This window comes from Megalops cyprinoides, chromosome 10 (genome assembly GCF_013368585.1).
Source record: "Megalops cyprinoides isolate fMegCyp1 chromosome 10, fMegCyp1.pri, whole genome shotgun sequence".
In the NCBI taxonomy this organism is placed as follows: Eukaryota; Metazoa; Chordata; class Actinopteri; order Elopiformes; family Megalopidae; genus Megalops; species Megalops cyprinoides.
Genome location: NC_050592.1, coordinates 6366923 through 6388304, shown reverse-complemented (window position 1 = coordinate 6388304; position 21382 = coordinate 6366923). Strand labels below are relative to the sequence as shown.

The window sequence follows — 21382 nt, the reverse complement described above, 5'->3', positions numbered from 1 at the left end:
TTCCAAAGTAAACCCTCCCTCCCCACTGAACAATAGTCCAGATTGATGAGCAAATGGCGTCTATGGACATGATGCAACTTTTAATCAATTGCATTCCTTCCAAAAAATGAACATCTTGCAATGCACCTCATTGAGGACAATGATTGATTGGAATCTTAGTGATGTACCACAATTGGAAAGCTTCATGAGCACGCCAAGAACGCGTAAAAACCTATTCAATGACAACAAGACGAAACGAATTAAGAGCGGAACCCCCCCTAACTTAAGCCCCCCTCCCAAAATGTGTCTGTGGAAGGGGAGGTTTGACAAGGGAGACCACCTTCTGTCGTTCCTTTTTGGGATGGATGCCCGTTCAGGTCACAGAGGCTTTCCTTCGGCCTCCCTCGCTGGCGTCCGCCCCGCCTCGTCAAACGTGCGTCTGCATACGCTGGTGCGAGGGCCTCCCGTAGTCGGACTGCTGCGAGGACACTTGGGACGAGGCATAGGAGAAGCGCGAGGAGCTGGACACCTTGCTGGCCTGGTCCGAGTGGTCATAGGCATCCACCTTCTCGTAGGTGGCAGGCTTGACGTAGCTGGTGAAGGCGCGGCCGTATGTGGCGGGCAGGTAGGCGGAGCCCCCGTAGAGGGGCTCGGGAGGGTAGATGCCCTGGTGCTGCTGCTGCTGCTGCTGTTGCTGCTGCTGCTGCTGCTCGTAGCTGGAGCGGGCACCCGTGGTGGTGGCATAGCGGTGAGAGAAGTCGTAGATGCGCGGCTGGGCCGTGTGCTGGCCGTACAGGGGGCTGGGCGAGGGCAGCTGGGATGGGGTGTAGACAGGCCGCGGGTTGGGAACATACTCGGAGAAGCCGCTGCGGATGTGACGGTCCTCGTGGGCGCGCACGTTGTAGTAGCCATTGGTGGGGTCCTGGAATGAGAGGGTGGCAGTGTAGCATAGTGGTTAAGGAGCAGGACTCGTAACCAAAAGGTTGTTGGTTTGCTTCCCCACTGGGGTACTGCTGCTGTACTCTTGGGCAAGGTACTTAACCCACAATTTCCTCATTAAAATACCCAGCTGTATAAATGGGTAACATTGCAACAAAACTATAACCGATGCAAGTCATACTGGATAAGAACATCTGCTAAATGCCAATAATGTAATGTAATGAGGGCAGGTGAGTGGCCAAGTTTGCCTTTACATCAGGAACATCTTTTACCCAAACAGGCTTTCCATGGTGTGATAGGAGCGATGTTTGTTTCTTTGCTTTAAGGTCTTACCTTCAAGTCGGAACGTTCATCTTCCTCTTCCTCCAGAAGGTCGCTGTGCTCTGTACGGGATGTTCCAGGAGACTCGCTGCTATTTGGAGCCTGGGGGTTAAGACATTTCTTAACATAATGTCATCAAACGTATCCCATCTACCAGATAAAGTCCTGCCCCTCAGTTCTGTTTACAGATCTGAGCCTAATGCTCTGTTTTTCAGTTTGCCAATCGTATCAACTATTCTCTAAGCCAACTATCTTCCCTAAGCTGCCAAGAAAAAATGAACATATCAGGAAGATGTTAAGATCTGGCTTAAACTCTAAATGCTAAAGCCTGGATTCAATCAGCATTTGTCCTTGACTCAATTAAATTTTTATTCTTCCGAATCAGTTTGGGGAGATCAGCAGTCTCCGGAACTAATGAAAAAAAAAATGCCATCGGAAAAGTGTCACTTGCATAGATTTGTTTGTCAAAGTTTATGACAGATGTTGATAGACTCCAGGCTGAAGTCCACACATGGGGATCAGAAAATGCAGTATTCCTTTGGGTGGTGGGAAAGGAAGAATCATTTTACCATTGGCTCTTTCACGTCCTCTTCATCATCGTTGCCTCGGGCGGCATTGTGGTCACTGTGCACAATCTGTACCCTGATGTCACTTTTGGAGAGACGTGTGCCCTTTTTACCTAGAGAATGATAACAGAGAAGGGAGATCAGATAGGGAACACACATCAGAATGAGACTTGTATCTTGTGATGGCAGATATATTCTGCAAAATTGTCTGGTTTGTGGTGGATGATTTTTACTGGTAACAGCACTGACATATCTCCGTATTGAACTCATTTCTCTAATTGAGCATTGTATAAACTTTGTCTTTGGTAACCCAACAGTTGTAGCTCAGTCTTGTCTTATGACCCATCCTCAATAAATCCGGGATAATTGCACGATTACAGATGAGCGGTACAGTGGAGCGAAGAACAGTGTAATTGCTCTGCATTATGTTAGTCATAAATCACAATCACGACGCTGTCTGCACATTATCGCAACCCAATTTTTTTTTTTTTTTGGTTGGGGACCCGTGGTGGTGTAATCTGCACTCACCTTTCCCAGAATTCCTACAGCAGATGGAGACCAGGGTGATGACGCAGATGAGGAGGACACACCCGCCCCCTACCGAAGCTCCCACGATCACCAGCATGGGGAGGGCCTCTGTTTTCGGGGCAGAAAAGTTCAGATTCAGTTAGACGTTCGGGGCAGGGGTTGGGCAGCGTGGGCAGCTGTGACGGCAGGCTATCAGTTTGTTTGACTATAATCGGCTCTTCCGTAAACAGCGATACAATTAAAAATTCATCAGGAGCGCGCCGGGGCCTCAAACGCCTCTTTCTCTGTGTCCTCAGCCCCTGCGGTTGCGTCTAATCTCTCCCGGGGTAGGGTAACAAGGCCTGACACACAATGAAGCAACAGACAGCAATCTAATTAGAGATTCCAGGAGATAACCGCAGCCTGGGTCTCCAGGGACGACTCCGGCACATTGACGGAAATTGCCGGTGAGGACCTTATTTTTGGTGTCTCCTATAACAAAGGGGTAGCGTGAGCTTCGAGTTAGCCTTACTTAAGCGTGAGCCGAGGCATTAAAATGTGCCTTGCGTGCCACAGAGTGGAACGCCACTGAGTTTTTGAAACACCTGTATTTTCAAATTGATTTCAGCTTGCAATCAATATCAGTAATGTGCCATGTGTATTAATTAAGGCCACCATCTACTGATTAGATTATATTGATCGCAAATATATAATTAAGATTATGGCTGGATTTGAAAATTTGTTTGACCCAAACCCTGCCCTCCTCGGCAGCGCTGATTGAAATTATCCCTCTTGCCATTGTTTTTTTGTTGTTTGTGCAGAATTTGATGTGTTGTGAGATAAAAGACCCCCCACACACACACACACCTTGCTCCTTGAGGGTGACCAGCGCGGTGCCTGAGCCGAAGCGGTTCCAGGCGGTGCAGTTGTATCGCAGCTGGAAGTCCTGGGCCAGCGTCTCGGAGAGGACGAGGGAGGACAGGACCCCGCGATCACTGGTGACCGTCTGGACAGTGAAGCGGCCCGAGGTTCCGCTGGCCAGGCTCACGTCACCAAAGGTCCAAACCTGGGGGGGGGGGGGGGGGGGAATGAAGGAACGAGAGATGAGTCACGCTGGTAAGCGGATTCATGTCCCACAGCATTGCCCAGGCCACGACTGCATGTGACTCTGAGTCTCTGTCACTGGGGTACAAAACATCCAAAAGGGTCCCCCTCAGGAAATGTCTAAGATCTCAGATTCCACTGCCCTAAATATGCGAGACATTGCCTTCCTCATCCCAGCTTCTACAGCTCATACAGAACAGCGGTCACGTTGGATGAGGCATCCAGTGACCACCGGGGGGAGGTTCAAATAAGTTATTTTCTCAGTTTAAGGCCGTTCGAGTTTTCAAGGGCTGCGCAGACTGTCCGGCCAGCTCCCCTCCTCAGATCTTAATTATCTGCTTGCAGACCTCGCATGTACGGGAGGTCACAGTGGTCGTTATCCGGGGTCTCCATCAGGCGCTAATTGAAAGGCATCTTGGAGAACCTGCAGGAAGCGAGCCTCAGACGGCCGCGGCGGCCTTGCTCTGCCTTCGATTAAATAGCACGACTGGCCAAGGCAAGATGGGGGCGTGGGAGGGGGTGGAGGTTGGGGGGTGGGGGGGGGGGGCACGCTGTGGTGGATGCGCAGTCCCTCATGGGGAATTCAGAAAGCACACCCACGCTAGCCCACAGAGAAGTGAGGCATGAGTGGTTCACTCACAATCTTGTCAGGAGGGGGGCTGCTGCCCACCAGGCACTCCAGCTTGCCCTTGGAGTTCTTGACTGCGTGCTGCATGGCGTCTGCTGTGATGATGGGGGGCCCTGGAGTGACAGATCGAGAAGAGAGGGGGGAGGGGGGGGGGGGAGAGAGAGAGAGAGAGAGAAAAAGAGGAGCGAAGGCACAGTGAGTCAGGGATCAGAGGGCCAGAGAAGTAGACCGCAAGAGGCAGATGCACTGTGACAAAACAAGAGCACGCAAAGAAAAAAAAAAAACGAAGACAGAGCGCCGCACAGAAAACCGATAAAAACCGGAGAAATTAGGAGAGAGTGCTGGAAGTGGAGGCACAAGCTGAAAACCAGAGGAGGCAATTTTTCTACACAAGTAAGCAGACCCACAAAGACACTTAGGGACACTTAAGGCAGAGGAACGGACGAAGACTAAACCCAGATTAACTTCAAGAGATGCAGGCATTGCGGCTGGAAAGGACTGGAACACAGCCATGAAGCCGGACGGGGGCACGTGCTTACCATTGACAGTGAGGGTGACGTCCCTCTCAGCCACTCCGATTCTGGGGACGATGGCTTTGCAGGTGTAGGTGCCAGCGTCCTCTTGGGTGACCGCCTTCAACTGCAGAGTGTTCCCATTGCTCAGGACCTGAAGATGGAGGACACAATCTAGTCATCCATTGCATTGCATTCCATTATTGTCATTTAGCAGACGGTCTTTTCCAGAGCAACTTACATAGGTTATAGTTTCTACATGTTATCCATTTGTGTAAACATACTCTTTAAACAGAGGCAGAGGAAAAACAAAGGGTTTCCCGAACAAGAACACGTTGGGTCTTTGGATCCGGTGTGTTCGGTCACTTGTTAGCTCATTGATCCCGGAATTCCATCAAGCTGTGATTAATCCATTTAGCCCCCCGCCGAGACGCTTGTTGAATTACCCAATTAATCCATATCTTGTGGCGACGAGAGGCACCGTCAGTGGATTAGAATGGCCCCATTTTCCAGCGTGAGTCACACGGGGCTCATGGAAGAGCCAAAGGGCTCTCCCGCTCTGAAAACACGCAGCTGCTTTAACATCCCTGGGCCTTTGAAATAACATTCTGAAGCTCGGAACGAAATCTGCTTAAACGCCAGCCGAGAGTGCGACCCCCTCAGAGATTGACTGTTGATCGTGCTTAATACAATCGGGGGTGGGAGGGGGTTTAGTGCTAAAGATAATGACAGGGATCAGGGCTAGAGGTGAAGAGGACCGGCTTTACACATTAGACCCCGAGTTCAAAAGGGTACTTGATGCTATTCCTGGCTCTGCCGAGTTGCTTCAGATGGCTTTCTGTAGCGTCTCTGTGTCTTTGGCTCTTGGGGGAGGAGTTCGGACGAGACCTTGCACTTACCACGCTTGAACCCTGCTTGGTCCAGGCGAGAGTCAGAGGAGGGTTCCCAGTCCAGGCACAGGTGAAGGCAGCGTCCATCCCGATGTCCACCGCCATGGGCTTGGGCTCTGACAGTAACCTGGGGCCAACTGCCGGAGGAGACAACACACAACCCATCAACACAGTCCAGATATTCAATTAAAAATGCAATGTTTCAAGACATGGCACTTATATTCAGCAAAGTCATATGGCAGATGCACTCATCCAGAGCGACTTGCAGAACAAAGAAATATAAGTGGGACATGTGGGAGACTCGAAGCAGTTATAATGGCCCTGGATTTTCAGGACTTACACTGGACATCCACCAGGGTGCTGACGTTGGTGCTTCCCACTGAGTTGGACACCTCACAGGACACGGGGTCGGTGAAGTAGGAGTGATCAACCGTCACCTCCAAGCTGTCTCCATTGGCTTCTGAGATGGGGATCCCGCCTTTTGACCACCTGATTGGTTGAGGAGAACATCACATGACTTGGAGAAAAGCTAAGACAATTACATCATTGTTAACAAAGCCGTAACACATAACTGGGCTCCATGGTAGTGTGAGCCAAAGAAATGCTTAATTAAGTCGGAACACATGTGAGGTGTTATGAGCAAACAGCAGGTAACTGAGAAAATAAGCGTTTAACTACCTGTATCCTGTGATTTCGGGGTTTGCGGATGCTGAGCAGATGAACAGGACCTTGGCTCCCTCCATGACCGTCTGAGGCTGGACGGACAGCGTCACCGCAGGGGGGTCTGCAACCAAACCCATTTATTAACCCAAGGCGTCTGCACTCATTCAGCTCAGGCTCGGGGTTTTGATTAGTTCCTCTGCTATTCTGATTTCCCACTGCTTTTAAATCAGCTAATATCCTTTTCTCTAAGTGTGAATCACTCGTCTCTGTACTCTGCCCCACATCAAAGGCTACACGCAGTCCTCAGTGTTCCTCCTCCGTCAATTAAAATTCAGGCTCGCCTGTGAAGCAGACGCTTCCGAACGCGGGCTGAGCGCAGAAAGCCAGTCAGACGTCTCTACCGCGGGGCTGCTCTCTCCGGGACCACCCCCCACCCCCCAATGGGAGGGGCTCGGCGCTTTCCACTTACGCTGGACGTTGATGGTGACGGACGTCTGCCGGCCGGCGGGGGCGGCGGGGTTGACCACCCGGCAGGTGTAGGTACGCCCTGAATCCTTGTCTTCGGGGATCACCGGGAGCATGCTCACCGCCAGCTCCCGCTTCCCGTCCTCCATGAAAGTCTGGGGGTGCGAGGGAGAAATGACACCCTGTTAGCGACGCCTCCAGCTACACCTGCTGTCATGCTACGGTGAACCTTAAGCCTGACCTTGAAATGTATCACCTTGAAACAGAACAAAGGGCTGTTTCTGTTCAAAATTTTAGAACACAGCATGGTTTTAAAAAATAACCAAATCCAAGTCTGAAACACCTGCACGGAAAAAAGGGCATAGCTGTGAAGGCATACAGGGGGGTACTAATGGGTGAGTGAGGCTTCATGAACCCCAGAATATGCGTAGCTCCATGTCCATTTGTGCAGCTGTCAGTCACTGCCTCATATTAACCAATGAGGAGGCTGTGGTTGCAGTTGAAAAGCACTTGGAATGCAAATGATGGCTCCACCCATTTTAGGGTCTGTGAGGCACAGTAGACCCTGTCTGCTCAGACATAGCCAACGAGAAGTGCGAATTGCAAATAGCTCCCCAGACAAAAAAATAAATAAAATAATGCCTTCAGAAAAATATTGGTTTCCTGAATATGATGAATATTCCTGAATATGAATACAATCATTTCTTCTCCATCCATGAATTAAGTTGAAATACTTTTCTAACTTTTGAGGTCGCCTAGGGCTTTCAAATTTTGCTTGTGTTTTCTGTGTGGTGGTGGCATTTAAATTACTAGCATACTGAACACTGAATATTCAGTAGGACCTGGACTTCTTAATATCTTCCTGATTATTATCATAACCATGTTATTAGTCAGTAATAATGTTCATGCATTTCCTGTTATCCTCTGCACAATAAACTTGGAAGACCAAACAGAGAGCCATTAAATGGTACGGTATCTGCTGTTGCTTCTTCCTGCTGAGAGGGCCGGCAGGCAGTGGAGAGCTGTCCTTGTGTTTTTCCAGAGCTTTTTTTTAAAGCCACGGATGTCAATTTATTGTTGGCAGAAATCAATAGAGTTAAGTGAGGAAATGTGTAGATTTGAGAGGCATTGCTTGCTGTCACAGATGACAGTAAGCAGTGATGGCAGAGACAGTGCCCACGTTTTTCTGCACTGTCCAAAGGAAGGAGAGTTGCTGCGCGGTCCTCTGAACTGAAGGGTAAACCCGAACACGCTCCCAGAGTGGCTGAATCAATGCACAGGCCGCCCCGCTCCCTCGGTCGGACACAAAAAAGCGTTTTTACGGTAAATCGAGTCGCATCACTCCAGGACACCACGGCCCTCTCCCTCCCCACCAACCTCTCTGTATCTCTCTCTCTCTATCTCTCTCCCTCTCTCTCTGTGTCTCTCTCCCTCCCTCCCTCCCTCTCGCCTTCCTCTCGCTCTCCTCTCCTGGCTTTTACCCTTAAACGTGTCGTTTAGTGTCGTTTAGCGTGGTCAGGGAGCATGACAAATGTGGCACTTTGGCGGCGGCGGCGGATGCTTCACGCTCTGCCACATTCTCATTGTGTTTCTGCATTGTGTTGTTGGGTGATTTCTCCCTCTCTGCTCCTCCACGGCAATTCCAGTGTATCAGCAGCTCATGCCTGTCTGAGCATTGGCATGCTCCAGTTATGCCGCGCTGCCGGTGCATTAGAGATGGGGGTGGGGGTGGGGAGGGGGAGATAGGTGAGTGGAGGAGGGGAGGATCAAGAGGTGGGTACAGTGTGCAAAGTGCATACAGTAAAGTAGGGATGCTGGTGTAGGACGGACAGTGGACTGACTAATCACTGTTCTTTTCCAAAAGGAAAATTAGCTCCCTCTCCTCAGACTGATCTTGGACGGTTAGCTCCATCCCTCCCTGGGGCGGCAGTGTAGCATAGTGGTAAGGAGTGGGGCTTGTAACCGAAAGGTTGCCAGTTCAATTCTTGGCTGGGGCACTGTTGCTGTACCCTTGGTCAAGGTGTCTAACCCACAATTGCCTCATTGGATATCCAGCTGTATAAATGGTTAACAGGTGAAAACTGTAAGCTATGTAAGTCTCTCGCAGAGCATCTGCTAAATGACAATAATAATGCAATGTAATCCATTTGAAATGACGCAGAGAGCAGCAGCCTGCTGTCGATGCGGTGGGTCACATGATTTGGTCACATGTTTTGACTTGTGCAGTAGAACAACACAGGGCCTTAATCAGCGCTGTGTTGTCGCCCATACCTTGGAGTATATGGCGGTGTCTTGTATCTCTCCGTCTCTGTACCAGGTGATTTCGGCCGCTGGTTTGGCCCCCGATGCTCTGCAGGTGAGGTTGTGGGGTGTGTGGGCCTTCAGCTTCACAATGGGACCACCCTCAACCACGGGGTCGGTCGGGGGCACTGCAGAACAGGGTGGAAAAACATCTCAACATCAAGGGGCTCTCAAAACGGCTTTTGTCTCTTAAAGCAATATCCCACTGCTGCCCTTCATGACACAGCTACTGTCTATCGCCTTCTGTGACTATCTGCTTGGACTTCGCCCCTGACGGAATGCAAAAACTCTAATTATACACCTGTTTAAGCATTGCGGTTTGCCGCATACGGCACCGCGCAGTTCACAGTGCAGGCTAAAGTGGATTTGGGATTTGCCGAGGCGACACTCAATCTGTCCAAATTTTCTTTTTTTTTTTACACTTTCTTTTAAACTTCGGGACTCCGGCATTATCGCTCTATTTGCGACCCGCTGCTCGCGCGCTAATGTTTCGTCCGCCTCGCTTATTTGTTCATTTGTTTGTGTCGCTTGTTCGCACGTCTGGCAGGCAAGAGCGCGCCGCCACCCCTGATGAAGGCGTCCCGTCTCCCAAGCCGGCAAATGAAGAAATAAACAGCGCGCCTTCGCCGTCCTCCCCGAACCAATTTCTGTGTTTGTATCTGAATTGTCAGAGGTCCCTCCGCCGCCGCGCCCGGACGCTAATGGAATCCTAGCGCTGGGTGATTTTAATTTCCAAGCGGATTCCCTTGACTGCGCTCCCGTCGCCAAAACTTTTTCTTGGCTGCGGATTGCTTCGGTCTCATCCCAGCGCATTGATTTCCCCCACGCCTAACCCCCCCCCCCCCCCCCTTTCCCCTCCCCCAGCTCTTGCATGCTCCATGCTCCATGTGATTCTGTTCCTGCAGGTCGGGGGAATTTTATCCAAAGGAGAGGAGCGAGAGCCGAGGCCCTTATGTCCACGACGGATATTATTCTGGAGGAGGCTATCTCTCACCCTCCTTCTTTGCTGTCGTGCAGACGTCTTCGCTCAGCGTGGGAGTGAACTCTATTGGCCGTGCTCGTTTGAAACGAGACAGTTTGAAGGGAGGGATGGGGGGGAGAAAGATGGTGGCCTTACAGTAACTCTCCCTCATTAGAACTGTGTTACTCATTATAGCACCATAATAATGCTCAACTTGTATTGTTTTCCTCTCTCCTCTCCCCGTGCGCTGTACCGCAGAAGTGTGAAAACAGTAACGAGCTGGGTTATGAGGGGAGGCCGGGCCTCCTCTCGATGAATAAGCAGGTGATCAGCAAGCCTTCGGGGGATGCGCTTAATTCCATCAGATCCTCTTATTGTTCTCGCCTTCCTGAGTATCTTCAAGCCACTTTGGTCCTCAAAACGAATGCATAATTGCGCTAATAAAGGAGGAACTCTTGACACGCTCTTGCAATACCCGGAGTGCCCACAGGGTGGCAGCGGTGCTACGCTTCCCCCCGCAGCTCCGCTGTGACCCAGCACAGAAGGCCCGGTGAATATGTAGATCACTCGCATTGCGTTAATGTAAAAGCCGCCCGCGGTTGACAGATTGGGTGACTCACTGCGAAATGTGCTAACTGTGCAGAGCTTGAGTTTTCAGCGTCCACGCAAGTCATTTGTGACTGCGGCAATCACATTATCCTGGACTTTCACAGTCTTGATTATCGGTACAGAGGGAAAGGCTTCTGCCTCCGTCGGCTCATTTTTGCGAGGTTTCTGAAAAACGCCGTCAAGGTATGATTTAGAACTGAGAGGCGAGAATGCCAGATTGACACAGTTGCGGAGAAAATGGAGTAAGAAATTAAAAAGAGCCCGTTTAATACAGATGTTTTGCTGCAGCAATTCAGTTGTGAATATTGCGACAATACCGTGACATTGGGAAATATGATCTACGCCATCCCTCACCCCCCCCCCCCCCCCCCCAAGCCCCCATATGTTATCTTTCATTCAAAACTCGACATCGCTCGGTTGTGTCCCCCCCGGTTTGGGGATGGAGCGCTCCCTCTTACCCAGCACGGTGAGTTTGGCACGGTGCGAGCGCAGCGCCGCCTGCGTGGCCTGGCACTCGTACACGGCGTCGTCGGCCAGCTCCGCCGAATCGATCAGCAAGCTGTGCTCCCCTGATAGCGCGTCGCCCATTAAGGAGTACCGCGACCAACCTGCGTGAAGTTGCACAAGGAACATTGTCAAGGCGCAAAGCTGACAAAGGCAACAAAAAAAAAAAAACACCGACTGAAAGGCTCCAGAATGAATATTTCAATAGAGCGGCTCCACTGCATTCAAAATCCCCGCTGTGCTAATGGGGACTTTACCGCCAGCAAGCAGGCCTTCAAATTTGGTTAAACAGCACAAAGTATTAAAAGGCCACTGTGTGAGATTGCTTTTCTGTGGCGTCTGGGCTCAGGTCAGGCAAATACCTCATTGCAAACTTCAATATAGCTAACCACCACTTAAATATAAAGTATGGTCAGATTTCTCTCTTTGACATAAAGAGGGGGTAAATAAAAGAGGAAGAGGTGGAAAAACGAGGACAGATTCCCCACACATCACACAGGCCACTCTCGATTTGACACCTGCGGCTTTCCCCCTCTCACCTGGTAGGTCCCTTTCCCCTCCCAGGGCTAGGCCGTCTTTGGTCCACTGCACCATGCCACGGTATCCCACAATGACGCAGGGCAGCGTCACCGACTGGCCGGACACCACCACCTGGTCCTGGGGCTGCTGGGAGAAGTAGGCCGCTTCAGCTGCTTTTTTTTGGGGGGGGGGGGGGGGGGGGGGGGGGGGGAGAGAGATGGAGGAGAGGGAGTGAGTGAGGTGACCACACAACAGACATCGCCATCCCTTCACCTGATGTGGGTTCGAATAGGCTTTGCTGTGCATCAGGACCAATGCAGTTCAACCACTTGCATCTACAAAGTATGCGGTGTATTATATACAGTATGTATATGGTTGGTTGGTCAAATAATATACATAACATATCTGTATGTGCATTTACACATGTATGCATGGCCACCATCTTGCTCTCTCTCCCTCTCTCTAAAAAAGAACAGTGAGACTACAATCATTGTCTTTGCTGTTTATACTGTGTCTCTTCACTGTGTTCAAAAAAACCTGGTGTTGGACATAATTTGAAGCATTGTACATTTCACCAAACATGAGATAAAACATCAACTGATGATCATTTATTTAACACTTCCTTTCTCAAGACCATATGGCAGCCAGTATACAGACACGAGATGCGACTTGCAAGTGAAAACCTGCCACTCTCTCTTCCGTTTATGGGGGGAAAATGGATGTTAAACACTCAAAACACCATTAGCTCTCTCCAGGGACCCATCGTTCTGGCTCGTGGATGGCAGTGGAGGCGCTTGGCAGGGCTTCGCTGTTGTTGTAAGGAACAGCTCGGACCTGCAACTGCTGCAGCACACGGGGGACCAACATGGATGCCTCCACCTGACAGCAAGACCCACACAATTCAACCCAAGCCGCTGCAAGCTTTTACCCCAGTAGGAGAATATGGCAAACGTCTGGAGGTAAGTAATCCTTGTGTTGATGGGGGAGAGAGAGTAGCATGAAGGAGGGGTTGGGGGGGGGGGGGGGTGGTGGTTACTCCTTTCAAAGAAAAAAACCTTCCCTCGTTTTTTTTTTTTTCCCTCTCCCTTTCTTTGTGGTTAAATAGGAGAATGGGGGCCAGGGAAAGATAAAGAGGGGCCTATTCAGCCGGCGCTAAACCCCCCGAAATTATTCTCTGGGCGAAGAGTGCTTAAACAGAGCGCGTAGGGGGCCTCCCCGGGAAGAAAGCTGGTGAAAGAAGGACAACATACGGCGGCCAGAGATGCCCCATTGTCCCCTTGTCCCTCTCTTTTAATAGGCCTCTTCATTTCCAATCAATCCTGCTAAATGCGAGTTTAATAGCTTTTCAATAGCGGCCTTTTCCCCAGAGGGGAACGAGGATTTTCTCTCTCTCTCTCACTCTCTCTCTTCTGTTTTTTCTTTCAAAGGTGCTCCATTGAAAAGGCGCTTCCGAGCTCAGTTGGCACCGTTTGTTCCATACTCAATTATCCACTTCATCTGGGGTACATGGCTCAACCCCCCCCCCAACCCTCCCACCCCCGCCCTCGCTCAGCCTTTCTCTGGTTTAATCTACCCGCCAAACGGTCCCAATCACAAACGTGAGCTCTCCGCGGCTCAGGCCGGTCCAGCTCTCGGCTCTATTAAAAACCCATTTCTGCCCAATATATATTTCCCTGCTCTCCTTTCGCCCCTGCGCTCTGGGAGATTGTTCTATCTCATCGCGCTTAAACACTGAGTGCTCCCCCCTTCCAGCCCCCCCCCGCAAACCCCACACACACACACACACACACACACACACACCAGAACTGCCACTACCCTCTCCCCACTCTCGCCTATGCTAAAAAACCTTTTCATGTTCCAGGCGCAAGGTGTGTGTATGCGTGCGTGTGTATGCGTGTGTGTGTGTGTCATGCATGGCGGATCAAACGAAGTTGAATTTGATTGTGCCAATGAGAGCCGAAACTCTCTTGCCTAGGCTATTAGGTATTCAGCGGTGGGGTTTTCAAGTGGTGCCTTAAACCTCACTTTTATTGGTTGGCCATCACTAATGTTCCAGTTTTATGAGGTATTGAAGTTTTCATAGGCCTTTTAATTGTACTATCCTTTGAAATTTTCTTTTATGTAAGGTACTGCATAAACATCCATTATAATAAAGTATCTTTCCCCAGTATCTAAATGTTTACAGCAGACATTAAGTCATGCATTGGTGATTATTGAAAGGGATGATATGCATGCATTCGTTATGCTTGTTTGTTTTTTCTTGCTTGCTCTCTCTCTCCCTCTCTCTCTCTCTCTCTCTCTCTCTCTCTCTCTCTCTCTCTCTCTCTCTCTCTCTCTCTCTCTCTCTCTCTCTCTCTCTCCCCCTCTCTCCATCTCACTTTCATACACACACATGCACGCACGCATACATGTACACGCACACACACACACAGAAACACACAGAAACACACACATACACATCCACACACATCTGCACGCGCCCTCACACAAGCCTGTGTGCTGTAGACTGAAAAATGAGTTCACACCATCAGAGATTCAGTGCACTCCAATTCTTATTGAAAATGCTCAACAAAACATCTCAGCTGGCTAATGAGTCATTTAAAATTCTTTTAATTCCTCCTTGCTGAATTAGCCAATTCTTTGACGGTGTATTAGCAGCTTAATTACATGAATACATTTCTAATGGGGAAAAAAATATATTAAAAAACCCAGGAAATCCAGACAAGCCAGCGCAAAGGGGTGTACATAAGGGGTGCTGTGACTCGTCCTTTCTTGTCGCAGTGTTCCAGAGGTTTCTGCAGAGAGGCTGTTGTCACTCCTGCCAGCCTCAAGACACCAGAGGCAGGGAGGCAGGGGGGCGGAGAGAGAGGGCCGCTGCCGCCTATCCATCCCCCCCGTTTTAATTTAGCAATCCGCGCAGAAATGAAAGTTATGCGCGCCGCGCCACGGTGGGCGATGTCGGCGCTCTCGGAGACGGCAGCATTCACTCTGTGTTTTTTCCTCCCCTAGTAACAAGGTCAAAACACACTTGGCCTGATATGCTTTAATCCGGATTTCATAAAATGGAATATCATTTCACGGCGCTAGATGCGGGGAGGGGGGGGCTTATATAGGGCAGGCAAGTTGTCGGGGATTGTGCCGCACATTTACCAGTTACTTTAGCACAGTGACTTTGCTTTTTGCGGCGTGCGGTCAGAGTTAAGTGCAGCGAGATGGGCTGCCTCTTCCTGAGCATCATATATTAAAGAGCTTTTTCCCCTGTCATGTTTTTTTTTTTGGTTTTCTGCATTGATATGGATGTGTTTGCATCGCTTGGAAATGGATGGACAGATGTTTTCAATGATCCGGGCCTGGGCATCTGCACAGGGGACTAAAGTAAGCATTAATGGCATTATGGGGGGGTTGGGGTTGGGGTGGGGGGGGGGGGTGAAAAATGTTGTCACCCACTACTCCAGCACCAGCCTACTGTGCCCTCCTGCACAAACGCTACCCCCTTGAACACACTTCAGTGTTTGTGTAGGTATCAGGCTGCTTGGCTGATCTCACCGAAGCAGCACTACCGAACACCAACGGAGCACACCACATAAACAGTTTCCGCTTGCAGTTCCTGAACGCACTAAAGCGCGTCACTGAATCACTAGCTTTCCGCACAAAAGAAGCGCGTTACAAACACGGTGCTGCTGAACTCTCTCTAGGCACAATTTTTGAATGGCTGTCTTTGCTTCAGTCACAGAGTGCCAACATTCAATTCAATCACAATTCAGAAATGCTGTTTTTATTCTGTGGCATAGACGGGCACTATTTTAAGGCCAACGGAGCACCATTATTTCTTCCACTCACTCAAGGGCAATTTTAGAGCACTCGCAAGGTCCCTTAGCATGAGGACTTGAGAGTTGACTGGGCAATTTAGTACATGCAGTAATAATTCAAAATGTTAAAAAATAGAAACTAGTATCTGGACACATTTTCCCTGCTGGCTGTGCTCCCTGCTGTGCTGCTTGGGTTTTTCTTGTGCAGATTTTTCCCTGTATGTTGAACAAGCCCACAGTACGCGACACAAAATAAGAAATAAGAAAACTGGCAAAGTGCACTGCCCAAAATAAACAACCGCGCTCCCCGAATGCCATCCATTGTGCCACGTCTAGATAAGGCCGGTAAATCAGGTTGGCAATGGCAGCTATATTTCTCTGTGCGGAATTATTATCCTTTTGTTTCGTGTGGGCTCTTTGTCTTGCTCTCATTGTGGGTGTCTGTATGTGAGAACGTGTGTGTGTGAGTGTGTTGAGCTCAAAGCGTTTGTTATAAAGAGGCCGGGCGCCCATCTTGGGCCCGATTTTGGAGAGCTCCTGTCTAATCTCATTACTGCAACTCCTGGAGGAGTTCTGTGGGTTTGGGGAACGAGGGAGTGTGTGAGAGAGAGAGAGCGAGAGAGAGCGAGAGAGAGAGAGTGAGAGAGTTCAACACACCTCTGAATAAGAAGGATCTGAGGGAATACCAGAAGTATTGAACCCGCAACCACCTGCGCTTGGCACTGCAGTCAAGAGGCCTGGTGTTATTGGGCTGGCTTTAGTCTTGCCATTCATCCCCATCCTCCCTCGGATTCCAGTCGATCGCGCTCCCACTATCCCATTCTCTTTTTTTGTCTCTAAATTGCAGCCTAACAGCTTTTTAAGAGCTGTTTAATCCTCCTAGCCTCGCCTTTCCCTCTTTCTTCCTTTGTGAGAAACTTGGCTCGGACCAAGACCCTTTTATTGGGAAGGGCAGCTCACCCAACCCCAGCCCCCCACTACCCTCAACCATCCTCCTTCTTCTCCTCCTCCACCACTCTCAACACTCTACCCTCTCCACCTCCACCCCCCACCCCCACACCCACCCACCTCATCCTCCTCTCCCCCCGTCTCCCTATCACTCATACTTTGGGAGTCAGTCAGCCATGATCCTTGAAATCAATGCCTTGCAGCCCCTTTCAGAGTTATATAAGGTGTTACTAATTGTTGATTTTCCTTTACCATGGCTGTTTGGCTGCTTCACTCCTCACTCCCCAGCAGCCGCTGATGTCATCAGCTCTTCGGCTTCCTCCATCCTACCCGTGACAATCGGAGGGGTTTGTGTCAGCTTGTCAACACGCGCAAAAAGCAGAAAGGCTGCAGCAAAAAATATATATAATAGAGCAAAGCTTTGGGGTGGGGGGAGTGGGGGGGGGGGACGAGGCAGTCTGTGCCCAGAAAAAGCCGGACTCTGTCAGATTGTGGCTGAGGATGGGAGGGGCCTGTGATGGGTACCGATAGGAGACAGTAATCAGGCCGTCTGGTTGTGCTGTCACTGGGAGTTTTGAACAAGCTGTGAATTTCCATCACGCTCTGGTGTCAGAGAGCTGATCACATCAGGGCTCAGTGCTCATTTCATTTCCAGCACCTGCCACGGATACGGTAGATAAAGTTCTACAGAGGTGTGTGTGTACGTGTGAGCATGCTCGTGTGCATGAGTGTGTGCAAGCACGCGCCTGTATGTGTGTGGGGGTGGAGTGTAAGTGAAATGCTGTCAGTCTCCGTGGACTCCATGCACGGACAATCCAGTGTGCTGCAGTGGCTGTCACTGTGGTCTCTGGAGTTTCTCAGAGCGTTAGAACTTTTCCAAGCGCTGTTCCAGAACTCCCATTTCCCCCTCCCTTCAGTGTCTGTGAGCTACTGTTCTTATAAGGATAGGAAGCAACTTGAGGAGAAAAAAAGGCCCGAAAAAGGAAAAAACAGTTGTCTGTACACATCAGCCAACTGTCTTGACAAGATGTTGATTGAGCCAATGTTGTCATTTCGTTCTTGCTTGCCCCCTGGTGTTTTATGTACAAGATGGTTGCTTGCTGGCTCTGATTGCCCCCCCCCCCCCCCACACACACACACACACACACACACACACACAAACACCCCCTTTCTTCTTCTCTCTCTCTCACTCTCTCTCTCATGCTTGGCAGGGCTTTCAGTATAATTTACTGTGCTTTTAAATCATTAACTTCTTGTGCCGTTTGCAAAAGCCAGGGTTTAGTGTATGCACAGCAGCTGACATGCTGGATAAAGCACTGCTGGTGTTCAACATGCAACGGGGTTTCTGTTTAGAGATGCGACAAAATAAATAAATAAGGCGGGGTGTAAATATATCCCCGCTCAGTCCCAAGCCGCAACAACAAGTAAACAAAATCCAGCAAATAAATAAAAAATAGATTAAAAATCCATAAAGACAATGAAAAGATAATGTTAAAAAGTGCTCCCCCCCCTCTCGCTTTCTCTCAGAGGGAAAGGAAATGAAAACAAAGGAATTCTCCACTTAGACTGCACCAGTGGGATTCTGGGCCCAATGCCCTGGGGCCTCAATTAATTTAGTCTGGGGATTTGCGGCCTACACTTCCTAATTGAGCCCAGTGGAGGCCCCTGTGGCTCAGCTCGATAGGAAGCAGCGCGTTTCATAATTAATACTTTTTTCTTTATTATTATTATTTTTTAATGAGGGTAGTAATGTTGTAAATGTATGCATCTCATTAGAACAGAGGCGGCCTTCAATGGTATTGTTCTCTATAGCTGCCTGTGTTGGTACAAACGTTTAAAAGAGAGGCAGCCCCTGTTGGTTGCAGTGTATTGAGGCTGAAGCTATTTATGTTTTTTGTGGGAATAAAGAAAGACGGGTTCAATGAGTGTCTCATTAGTGCTGCTTAATGTGTATGCTTTTTAAAGCTTAGAGGTTAATGTGGAATTGGCATCAATTCCATTGAAGCTCTCTCTAATTTGATACATTTTTTGTTTTACATTTGACTGCGTTCTACACGGTGGAGTTGAGTGCTAGAGTGTGAGGTTGTTTTCAAGTGACTACAAATGAGAAAATGAAATTTTCTTTTAATCCTGCTTCCCTAACAGTATTACTCTTCATTTAGCTATTCATATTGCGGAATTTTTTTTGCGCTTACCTCTGTGACAATCAAATGCTCTGCACGGAACTCCCAGCGATTAAACAAATTGCTTCTGAACCTCCCGAGAGGGCCATGGATCAGGCAGAAACAATGGCCAACTTCTCAACAATCGAGGCCTGTCTGCTCCTACAAATGGCCTTCAAACCACCATTTATTAATCAATGTCCAAGGTTTCGGCAGTAGAATTTCTATTCCCTTTTAGAAGCAAAAAAAGAGCTAAGTTTTAATTAACGGCAAACTTTATTCTGTTCATCAGATTACCCCTGACTTGAAACGCTCTTTAAAATTACTGATGACTAAGACCTTCCAGAACAAAAAAAAAGGAAAAAATGTTACCTGCCGACCTCAATACATCCTGCTTTGTGTTGAGGAAAAGAAGTGGAGGGGAAAAAAACCTCATTTCCTGAAACTCCATTTCTTTACCGTTGATTAGCAAAGGAACGTAATTAGAGTGAAATGTAAAGTCAGGGCTTTTTTCGGATTCCGCTGCTTCCTCTAGAAAAATCAGGCCGTGATTAATGAATAAATGATTAATGAGCGAACTAATTAATCAATTAATTATTAAGCAAGCACTCTGAATGAGGGGGGAAGAATAGAATAAAGAAAAGAGAGAAGGGATGGCCCGGATTTATAATAATAAAGGGATATTGAAAAAACTGCGAAGGTGTTTGTTCAATCCGCCTTCCCTCTGTTGTATCTAGGGGGGGTGGGGGGGGGGGGGGGGGGGTGTTGGGGGGAAATTCCTTCCTCCATTAATGTTTATTCAGTTCGTACTCAATTTCAAACACAAAGTCATGAGTCAGCCGGCTTTGTTTTTAGCGTGATGAAAGCAATTCGTCTCGAAACCTGGCATTTACTGCTTTCGAATCGCGTGGGGTCACATGGTTATGAGACAGAACACTGAGGCTGAACCCCCGACTGTCTCCTTTGACCAGCCTATCACCAGGGTTTTTTTATTTATTATTTTTTTTATTTTTCCTGGTCACCGTTAGAGTTCCACAGCTCCGGTGTGTGTGTGTGTGTGTGTGTGTGTGGAGCTGCAAGCCACCTTAACTAGGACAACCATCAATCATTTATAATGTGCCACAGAGACCGATACAGCGTGACCACGTTTGATGAGACATCGCACCTGATGTATGAAATGTGGGCCGTGACTGTAACTGTGATATAGTATTACATTCCTAGTCAAGTTTGACCTTTTTTCCCCAATATTAATCGCTGCAGTGAAAGAATATATATGCGATCTATTCCTCCCCCAGGATCACTCTGCACTTTACTTAGCAGTAGGGGGGGTGTGTGTGTGTGGAGGGGGGGAGAGATGTTTTATACCTTAAGGTTGGTTTTCGGCCTCAAATGGTAGCCACAGCTCAGCTACACAGCAGGATAACAACATTCAGAATGTTATTTAATAGCTGGGGCGGTTTATCGAGCCCATTAAAATGCAAAAATGTTCCCTTATATGTCTCCCATATAAACAGCTCCGAGCTTGCTCTTGAAAGGACTTGTTTCATCCTTCGATATATTGCTTGGCAGTTTACCTCTGGCATCGGCAGCGCACCCTTAAGCGAGAGAAACAAGGAGCCGAATTCTCCAGGGCTCTTCAAAAGGGTTGCCTGTTGAACGGCGGTCAACGCAACAGGAAACTCCTAACTTGCGCACGTCTGTCTCGGGTTTCTTTTTTTCGCGCGTCACATGTTGTGTGCGGGTCTGGTGTCTTTCCCAGATGCCTAACTGGTGCCGTGTTCTGTCTCGGGTGGTGGCGTGGAATCAGTGATTTCCTCAGACTTCAGTGGGCTTGAATGGGGCATTGTCCCCCCGGTGAGGCTGGCCCATTGACTCCCGCACCCCGGACATATGGTGCCTGTAAGGCAGGCCGTACTCCCGACAGAATGCCATGGGCCGGTCCCTTGACCCCGGCCCTTTCTTAACACCTCGCCTGCCTGAACCGGGCTTGTGGCTTGATGAACTTAAACACTTCAGTGTGGGACTATTCTGCGCTTTATTAAAAAGGGAGGGGGGTGGGTGGTGGGGGGCAGATGGAAATGAACCCCCCCCCCCCAACACACACACATGGACACATGCCCACGTCCCATCTACGTTCCGATCATTATGCTGACCAAGACACTGCTATATGGGAGGCCCTACCCCGATCACCCACTTTGTTGCAGTTGGGAGGCCCTCAACCCAAGAGCGTGTGCTGTCCGACTCCCGAACTGAGCACCTCGGTGTGATAAGACTTTTAATCGACTGCGTAACAGGGAGCATCTGCTGCAGTGACCGAGCCCATCATTTATCACCCAATCAGCACGTCAGCGTTTCCCCGCCTATCCAGCCTGCGTGTCTGTGTCTGCAAGCAAGGAGTTTCCCGGCTACCGGTAGCAACGCCCGCCACCTCCACCAAATAAACTTTTCCGAGACGCTTTTGTCGCGCTGAGGCCTCGGTTTGAACCAGATAAACAAGTGAGGCATTATGGCCTCTTAAACCCATTCGGCAAGATTATCGATCATTAGATGGAGCGTAGAGATAACCCCTTCAGATTGCCTGCCGGCTGGCGCTGATCCGATATCGTCTTCACAGGATATGGTATGAATCACAGGAAGTGAGATCAATCTGTATAGATTGCGCGCTGATTACGGAAAAATCCCATTTAGCTTGCCCACCCCGATGCCCACAAGTCACGCTGTGAGCCTCGATTCTATCCGTTTTATTTCGTTATTCGGTGACTTAGTGCATTTCTTTTTTTTCCCCCCCTGCGCAATCTGTCCCATCCCACCTCTACTCATTTGCTTTCCCTGACTCTGTCCTGCAGATAGTCTTCGCCTTAAACTACTCAATCTCCTTTCTTGAGGGACGCTTCTTTTAAATCTTAATTAAAACGGACTCCAAACCCCCTCTTCCCATGGGCCGGCTGAAAGCGGCTTAGAACAATCAGGCGGATGGATTAGAAGAGAGAGAAGA

At 49.2% G+C, this 21382-nt stretch overlaps 1 protein-coding gene across 1 annotated transcript in view; it reads right to left on the bottom strand.

Annotated features, from left to right (window-relative positions):
- Positions 1-294: 294 nt before the first annotated feature.
- kirrel3l (kirre like nephrin family adhesion molecule 3, like) overlaps positions 295-21382 on the bottom strand; it is a 45525-nt gene continuing 24437 nt past the window's right edge. The window contains exons 3-16 of the mRNA XM_036538787.1: positions 11489-11638; positions 10904-11053; positions 8846-9003; positions 6579-6729; positions 6125-6230; positions 5787-5935; positions 5456-5583; positions 4584-4710; positions 4057-4157; positions 3180-3378; positions 2334-2441; positions 1809-1918; positions 1252-1341; positions 295-901 (exon numbers count right to left, since the gene is read on the bottom strand). Coding sequence (XP_036394680.1) covers positions 407-901; positions 1252-1341; positions 1809-1918; positions 2334-2441; positions 3180-3378; positions 4057-4157; positions 4584-4710; positions 5456-5583; positions 5787-5935; positions 6125-6230; positions 6579-6729; positions 8846-9003; positions 10904-11053; positions 11489-11638 — 2222 coding nt within the window. The 3' untranslated portion in view covers positions 295-406. The remainder of the gene's footprint in view (positions 902-1251; positions 1342-1808; positions 1919-2333; positions 2442-3179; positions 3379-4056; positions 4158-4583; positions 4711-5455; positions 5584-5786; positions 5936-6124; positions 6231-6578; positions 6730-8845; positions 9004-10903; positions 11054-11488; positions 11639-21382) is intronic.